The sequence below is a fragment of the Cydia amplana genome, chromosome 5, assembly GCF_948474715.1.
Source record: "Cydia amplana chromosome 5, ilCydAmpl1.1, whole genome shotgun sequence".
Classification (NCBI taxonomy): domain Eukaryota; kingdom Metazoa; phylum Arthropoda; class Insecta; order Lepidoptera; family Tortricidae; genus Cydia; species Cydia amplana.
In genome coordinates, this window is record NC_086073.1 from 6625854 (window position 1) to 6635144 (window position 9291).

At 36.6% G+C, this 9291-nt stretch overlaps 1 protein-coding gene across 1 annotated transcript; it reads left to right on the forward strand.

Annotated features, from left to right (window-relative positions):
• Positions 1 to 188: 188 nt before the first annotated feature.
• Positions 189 to 8810, forward strand: LOC134647884 (DNA topoisomerase I, mitochondrial). Its single transcript, XM_063502245.1, has 10 exons — positions 189 to 345; positions 655 to 815; positions 897 to 1406; positions 2101 to 2194; positions 2887 to 3066; positions 4030 to 4126; positions 4567 to 4729; positions 5615 to 6912; positions 7092 to 7368; positions 8311 to 8810. Exons 1-10 carry the CDS (start codon positions 304 to 306, stop codon positions 8411 to 8413), a joined length of 2925 nt encoding a protein of 974 aa, XP_063358315.1. The 5' UTR covers positions 189 to 303; the 3' UTR covers positions 8414 to 8810.
• Positions 8811 to 9291: the final 481 nt, after the last annotated feature.

Consider the following 9291-nt stretch of genomic DNA (forward strand, 5'->3'; position numbering starts at 1 on the left):
AAGATTTGGTTGACGGACTTTAGATGGTAGTATTTCTAACATTTCTAAGCTTCTTGGACCAGGCCATAAAATCCAAAAAAAAAAAAAATAAGCTTCTTGGCTGTCAACTTGACTAAAAATGTTGCCAGTGTAAAATATGATCCAAATAAGTCATTCACCTGAAGTTGCACTGGCTTGCCTGTTGAGGCGCATGCGTATTCGTCATTTCACTACACTTAGAATTTGCGCTGTCTGTTGGCTCGGCTACACTTCTCATATAATCTCTCTCATTATTCGGGCCAACGTTGAGTATACGTAGGCAAAATGAGTGTCGAAAACCCTGTTAGCGACAATGATTGTGAGTCAGTAAGTATTCAAATCATTTCCAATTATTAATCTAGATCATGTTGTTAAGTTATTGTTGTCCATTATGCCGTAGATTATCTTATTTACTGGTGGACACGACCCGTGAAGCAAAATTTTCTAAGTCCCAATATGGCGTCAACGACTAAGTCCCTGAAGAGCGAAGCGTCGGTTTATAAAATTTACTGAAAAAATGTATTATACTTATCATTAGTGAGAACTTTTGTTTTAATTTAATATATAAGAATTTATTATTCGTCTTTTTAGGTGCTTTAGTATACATGTCAAGAAATTCGCTTATTTTATTCGCAGGGAAAAGTAAATGGTAATAAAACTGAACACGTGAACGGTATCCACAACGGATATAGTAGTTCCGAGAAGCACAAAAGCAGCCACAAGTCATCGAGCAAGGACAAGCATCGCGACAAGGACCGCGACCACAAGAGCTCCAAGCACAGCAGCAGTTCGAGCAGGTTAGTTTTCTAGAAAGTTCGCAACACGCTGTTCCATACCTACGTGGGAAAATTCATTATCATCGCTTTTTTAATTTATAGAGACAAAGATAAAGAGAAGCACTCCAGCAGTAAGAGCCACAGCAGCTCCCATAAGTCCTCAAGCAAAGACAAAGACCGAAGTGATAAAGAGCACAAAGATCGCAGTGAAAAAGAGCATAAAGATCGCAGTGAAAAAGATAAAGAACGCAGTGAAAAAGATAAAGAACGCAGTGACAAAGATCGTAAAGACAGGGAGCGCAGTGACAAGGACAAACACCGCAGTGATAAGGACAAACATAGGTATAAAGACAGGAGTGACAAGGACCGCAGCGACCGGGATAAAGATAAGCACAAGAGTAGCAGCAGCAATGGTGAAAAGAAATCATCATCCTCATCTAAAGACAAGGATCGGGAGCACAAGAGCTCCTCTTCATCAAAAGATAAAGATAAGGAACACAAATCGAGGGACAAAGATCGTGACCGTGAAAAGGACCGACACAGAAGTGACAAAGACAAGCACCGCAGCGACAAAGACAAACATCGCAGTAGTAAAGATAAAGAAAAGCATAGGTGAGTTTAATCTTATTTCTACATATTTTTGTATGAAATAATAATGAAACATGTAGTTTATACAACCTATTTGCCAGCATCTGGACATTAAACGTCCCTCTTTATTAATTCATAAAGCATACTGTTAGACCAAGAGAAGTCTGCAACGATTTTGATAGCACAAACAGGTCCAGTGTTATTTTAAATGTCAAACTTCTATAAAATTATGATGTATCAATAACACTTGCACTGAGTGTGCTATCAAAACTTTGCAGACTCCTCTTGGTCTAAGTATTTTTGGATACCCTCAATATTTGAAACTCTTTTCTATAAAATTAATTTATCTTGGTCTACATTACCTATGGCATCATATGACAGTGTAAGTGTGTCAAATGTCAACTAGTTTATTAAATTTTGAGTATATATTTATTTTTAGTTATGAACAACAATATGAAAAATATATATGTGTTAAAATGGTTAGAAGAAATAGAAATGATGGAATTTAGGTATTGATAATTCATTTAATTGCCACTATGGTAATAACCTAGTTTTGTTGTTGTATGTTACATGTAAACTGTCATTCAATAGAACTCGCTATGTAAACAAACTGCCATACTAAAATTGACACTGAATGTCAGTTTACTAGTAACTTTTGTTTACATAGTTAGCAAGTTCTATTGAATGACATTTTAGTAACTGTGCATTTTCTTCCTAGTTCTAGCAAAGAGAAAAAGAGTAGCAGTGAGAAACATGAAAAAATTAAGTCTGAACCCGAGACTGAAGATCCCTTGAAGATTGAGCCAATGGAGGTATAAAATATTACTAGTTGTTTAGCATTAGAAAAAGACTATGCAATCTTGATGTGTCTTTTAATTGAAAAACACTACATTTCTTTTAATTGAAAAACACTTAAAAAAAAGTTACTATTTCTTATGAAATCAAAAGATTGTAAATAATCGATAAGGTATGCTTCATAATTGTTACATATTTGCCGTGACTTATTTTTCAAGTGTTTTTCAATAAAAAGACACGTCAGATTGTCTACCTTTTGTCTAATGCTAAAAAAACGAACTGTAGTAACTATATATTACTATAGTCCAGGGGGTGGCATATTTTTGAAGAGAAGAGCCAACCACGGTGCAAATAGTCAGTTTTAGGAATCTGAAAGAGCCACAAAAGTTGACGTCAGTTGATTAAGTCCTGTAAAGTGATATTCATTTGAGTTTCTTGTAGAGTGGCAATTGCAGGTTCAAAGAGCCGCATGCGACCCCTATGCTATAGTCCGTTTTTTTTTCAGATTATAAACTTTATAACCTTAAAAGTAGTGGTAACTTTTTTCCTCCATAATTAAATCGGAGTAACCAAATTATTCTGTTAGAAAATTTCTCAAATCATAGGTTAGAAAAACGGAGTATAGTTAATTACTGCTTGTTTTACTGTATCTCGTTAACTATATTTTTCCAATTTACCAGATTTCCTAAATTTTTTTTGTTTTTACTAGTTGGATGAACCGGAATTAAAAAGTGAAGTTAAAGACGAGCAAGAAAGTGATGATGGGTATGATGCTGGTGCTGTCAACAACACAACTGCCTCGTCTTGCGACTATTCCCTGTCGCAGTTCAAAGATGAGCCTCTGTCGGAGCTGCCTCCTGAGGACGAGAGTGAGGAGGATGCTCCACTGGTAAGTTAGTGCCTTTTGACATAGTATGCAGGCTGAATTTTACCTACAGATGTAGTGCACAATCCTTTACCATCATGTTTTTCATGCTACTTCAGTCGACCGCTGTTCTCTACTTTTTGTACTGAGAAGTACTGAAATAGCATGACACATTCGTATGTTTCCGTGAAAATACAATGGTAAAGGAGGTACAGATCATATATAAGATGTAATTATTTTTGAAAAGATGTGTCCCGCCGAGTTTGTTGCCGGTCCCATAATGGGATACCCTCCTCCAATTGAGGGGGGATTTAAATCTTCTCAGGGCAGAGGTGTAGGGTTGGAGCCGGTCTACCTAGCTTTATTGGACGTTCATAAGCGCATTGTAATTATGCCTACTTGAATAAACTATCTTTTATCTTTATCTTTATCACTTCCTTACTAGAGGGTATATTATAAAAAAAGTTGGTCACATTCAAATTTAATATAAGAATGGTTTATATGTTGACCTGTAGTGTAGACACCAAAATAAATAAACATACAATAATTTTGCTGCACAGTGGCGCGGATGTCGGTAAAGTACTTAACCACTTGATTAGCGAGTCTGGCCGATAGAGCCACAGATGCAATACCCAATTACCATAAGTTCATGACGTAGCAAACAGCAGGTACCATAAGCTTCTGAGACCCTGTATACAAATGTTTGTACATATTCTACCATCTATTTTGAACTTTTATGTAACTAAGGGTTCCAAATTATAAATCTGCTTGGTTAGCGTAAAAGACGCTAGATTTGTTCTACGTCTGCTGTACAGATGTAGTGCATAATTATTTTCCATCGTATTTTCACAGAAACGAATGAACGTGTCTTGCTATTTCAGTCGGTCTCGGTATAATAAGTACACGGTAAACAATTATGCACTACATCTGTATGTAGATTACTGCCTAAATCCTTGATAAATCAGTAAATAAATTATTTTAACACAGTCGGCGCGCATGGCGCCTAAGCGTCGGGCGCCCAGTGAGAGTGATGATGACACTCCCTTGACCATGCGGAAAAAAACGAAGAAAAAAATTAAAAAAGGTATGTTTTATATATTGCATGTTTAGAAATAATTTGGATTAGTCTTCCATCTATCTATATATTCTACTAGCGACCCGCCCCGGCTTCGCGCGGGTTAACAAATTATACATAAACCTTCCTCTTAAATCACTCTATCTATTAAAAAAACCGCACCAAAATCCGTTGCGTAGTTGTAAAGATCTAAGCATACATAGTGACAGACATACAGCGGGAAGCGACTTTGTTTTATACTATGTAATGATATTCATGATAATCTTAATTTTTTGATGTTGCTATTGGTCATAGCCTCATAGCTCAATCAGATTCAATACTGACATTTAAACAGAATATATAAACAATGACTTACTATTCCCTGTGAAGTCACCAATTGATTATTACAAAATGACATGTAGACTTTTGATTTTGTATCAAATCTTTATTTTGTTATTTTCTCAAAACAGAATCTGGTTACGACGACGAGGAGATGTCAGAAGATGAACCAAAACCTAAAAATAAAAAGAAAGCCAAGTCAAAGCCAGTTAAAGTTAAAGCTGAGCCTGAAGAGAGTGCGAGTCCTACCAAGCGCAAGAAGAAGCAAGAAGAGGAAGGAGAAGTCTGGAAATGGTGAGCAATATTGTAAAAACTGCATTCTGCTTAAGGAACAAAAATAATGTCAGTCAAATAATTACAACTGCCGTACATATGTAAATATGTACCTACATATGTGACGTTCCACGGGAAAAGGTACCTTATGGCGGCTGGCGCTTACGTCGCATAGCATCGCAATAGTACTGACATGCGGTCAGCACCCCAAAATCTAATCAGGCTCAGTAATTTTGGTGCTACATGGAACACAATGCAAACATAAATATCTAAATACATTCATTACCGTCTATTACTTAGGCATCTATACCATTTTCTGCAGAAAGTGTCCTACAAAAAGGTTGGATGTATTAACTGCTGCATTGGAGGCACCACCGGAAACAGCATCAGACAACCACTTTACACTATTATAGATACTTTTGAATTCGAAGTGTTATAAGTATAGTAAGCGTGGCGGATACTTTTGGCGCGTTGCTTATTCTATTCCTATACTAGCAGCTACAACTATAATGCTAAAATCATTATCCTTCCTTTTTGGTTTTGCCGTAATTGACGAAAAGAATTAGACCAAAATGTTGAACCCAGTACCGAAGAAGGCCATCTGTGTAATATTTTGGTAACTAAAAGCAGTATATACTTTACTAGGTGGCGCCACAGTGTCGTGTCAATGTGACATATCTTTTTAGGTTATGTCTTTAGACATGACATGAGACATGACGCTTTTTAGTATAGGTATCAATTTAATTACATTATGTCGGTGTACATTGTCTAAACCGAAACATATTGTTTTGCGGCAACTAAGGAGTCGGAGAATAAAGTGTGTAGTTATTGTTAGTAGATAAATTGTTTTTGTTATTGATTTATATGAAGCAAAAAATTAACTTAAAATCTCTTTCATTTGCTAAGGTGGGAGGAAGAAAAGAAGGATGACGGAACTAAATGGAAGTTTTTGGAACACAAGGGACCATTGTTTGCACCGGAATATGAGCCTCTGCCCGAAAATGTCAAGTTCCGCTACGACGGCAAAGTGGTCAGGCTGTCAGAGAACGCAGAGGAGGTGGCCGGGTTCTACGCGCGCATGCTCGACCACGACTACACCACCAAGTCCGTGTTCAACAACAACTTCTTAACCGATTGGCGTAAAGTGATGACCCATGATGAAACCAAGTTAATCAAAGATCTCTCCAAATGTGATTTTAAAGAAATGCAAGTATACTTCCAGAGTGTATCTGAAAAAAATAAAAACCGCACTAAGGAAGAGAAGGCAGCATTAAAAGCTAAAAATGAGGAAATTCAAAAAGAATATGGATTCTGCATAATAGATGGACATAAAGAGAAAATTGGCAATTTCAGAATAGAACCTCCGGGCCTTTTTAGAGGGCGCGGGGAGCATCCGAAAATGGGTATGTTAAAGCGGCGAGTTATGCCAGAAGATGTGCTGATAAATTGCTCTAAAGACAGTAAAATACCCAAGCCGCCTGCAGGTCATAAATGGAAAGAAGTTCGCCACGACAACACAGTTACATGGTTAGCATCATGGACAGAAAATGTGCAGGGCCAAGCAAAGTATGTTATGTTGAATCCTAGTTCAAAGTTGAAAGGTGAAAAAGATTGGCAAAAATATGAAACTGCAAGGAAGCTGCATAAGTGTATTGATAAAATCAGAGACACTTACCGCAATGATTGGAAAGCCAAGGAAATGCGCGTCCGTCAAAGAGCTGTGGCGCTCTATTTCATTGATCGACTTGCATTGAGAGCTGGTAATGAGAAGGATGATGACCAGGCTGATACTGTCGGTTGTTGCTCACTGCGTGTTGAACACATTCAATTATTTAAGGAAAAAGACGGCAAAGAACATGTAGTTGTATTTGATTTCCTGGGTAAAGATTCCATCAGGTACTATAACGAGGTGCCAGTAGAGAAACGCGTATTCAAGAATCTCGAATTATTCATGGAAAACAAAAAAGACAGTGATGACCTGTTTGACAGGCTCAACACGCAGACGCTAAATGAACATCTTAAAGATTTGATGCCGGGACTAACTGCTAAAGTGTTCCGTACCTACAATGCGTCTATAACACTACAAAATCAATTGGATGAGCTTACTGATGGTGACGCGTCAATACCAGAGAAGATACTGGCGTACAACCGCGCCAACCGAGCCGTGGCCGTGTTGTGTAACCATCAACGTGCTGTACCTAAGGGTATGTATATATTCACCATTGTGAAACCTATTGTTATCACTTTTTGCATTATACATTAATTGCCACATGCCATTTTATTTTTTTAATAATGTAATCGAGGATATGAAGTTATTTATTCTCTATATGTTTAACATGGTTTGCCAGTTTAGTCCGTTATTAATTTTTCTATCTCATTTTAGGCCACTCTAAATCAATGGAAGCTTTGAAAGAAAAGATTCAAGTGAAGCGTGATCAGGTTGATGAGGCCGAGGAAGAATGCCGGGACGCCGCCAGGGCCGCCAAACGCGGCTCAGCCAAGGAGAGAATTAACCACGATAAGAAGAAAAAGGCTCTTGAACGTCTGAAGGAACAACTGAAGAAACTAGAGCTTCAGGAAACCGATCGTGATGAAAACAAAACTATTGCACTTGGAACTTCTAAGCTCAACTATCTCGATCCACGTATTTCTGTGGCTTGGTAAGTGTTAAACATATATATCGAAGTATGTAATGCCATAGAGAAATATAGTAAGACAAGAGTGCTCACTCCATACATCAGTTCAGACTATTAATTTCAGTGTCTACATCTAGCATCGAGTAGCGGAACTATCAGTACTGCTACATCTATTGTCAAGTAGCAGTACTGATTAGTTCCGCTACTCGATAATAGTCGATGCTAATAGTCTTTTTGGTGCTAAAACTGATGTATGGAGTGAGCACTCTATGTATTTTTTCTCTATGGTAATGCATAAAAAAAAGCGGCCAAGTGCGAGTCGGACTCGCCCATGAAGGGTTCCGTATTTAGGCGATTTATGACGTATTAAAAAAAAACTACTTGCTAGATCTCGTTCAAACCAATTTTCGGTGGAAGTTTACATGGTAATGTACATCATATATTTTTTTTAGTTTTATCATTCTCTTATTTTAGAAGTTACAGGGGGGGGACACACATTTTACCACTTTGGAAGTGTCTCTCGCGCAAACTATTCAGTTTAGAAAAAAATGATATTAGAAACCTCAATATCATTTTTGAAGACCTATCCATAGATACCCCACACGTATGGGTTTGATGAAAAAAAAAATTTTGAGTTTCAGTTCGAAGTATGGGGAACCCCAAAAATTTATTGTTTTTTTTTCTATTTTTGTGTGAAAATCTTAATGCGGTTCACAGAATACATCTACTTACCAAGTTTCAACAGTATAGTTCTTATAGTTTCGGAGAAAAGTGGCTGTGACATACGGACGGACAGACAGACAGACATGACGAATCTATAAGGGTTCCGTTTTTTGCCATTTGGCTACGGAACCCTAAAAAAGTTAATTAATTCATTTAATTGATCGATTTGGGTATGCATAACACACTGTACAACACAATGGTTCGAAACCTTTGTCTATTAACTAATAATTCTTATAATTATAGGTGTAAGAAGCATGGCGTGCCGATTGAGAAGATCTACAACAAGACTCAGCGCGACAAGTTCCGCTGGGCGATCGACATGGCCGGCCCTGAATACGTTTTCTAGGTGCATGTAATGCATTATTCGACAAGTGTTAGCTTCATTCAACCTACAAATGCAGCTCGTCAAGTCCATAAGGAAGGCCATGGATTTGAAAAGGGTTCCCAGGTTCAATCAACTTTCAAGCGTTCCAATTTTTTACGTACCCTTTTATGAACTATTGACCATAAAAATTAAGTGTGATGTTTTTGTAGTATTCCTAACGTTTTGGACCCGAAATATCGAAATATTGTTCCTGATAAAAAGGATCCAAATTAGAAGTCTGATTCTAATTTATTTTATTTAGAAACATTAGTTTCAACATTATTTTTAGTATAGGCTTAAATAATTTAATATTATATACCTTCTTGCAATCTGTTATCATATGTATATCTTAGATTTTCAATATTTTGTATTTTAAAAATATGCCTTTTATTGGTGTGTTTCAAGACAACATAGACTAGTGAGTATTCAATAAAGGCAGTTGGAGACTTTGTATTTTTTTATCATAATAACAAAATGCGTTGAAGCCGTTGAATTAAGCAATAGTTTTAAATGCTTTCGTACTTTTAATTATTTAACAGCGAATGTATTTAAGACTAATGCTATTATATAGTATAAAGATATGTATATCAAAAATATCAGCGTGATAAAAACGTCAATGCATTGTGTATGAAGATTACGTACTTTGGTTGGTGTATTGAAACTATCTATTTACTTAATATGTAACTATTTAATGATATGTAATAGGTAATTTAGCGTACGTGCTTTTAGAGTTAATAGATAGATTACATCATTCGGAGTTAAGGATAATCTTCATACAGTTGTGTGCAATATAATAGCAGTTAATAGAAAAAATTAAAATTAGGGGAAAACTATAACTTTGGATCAATTATATTGCATCT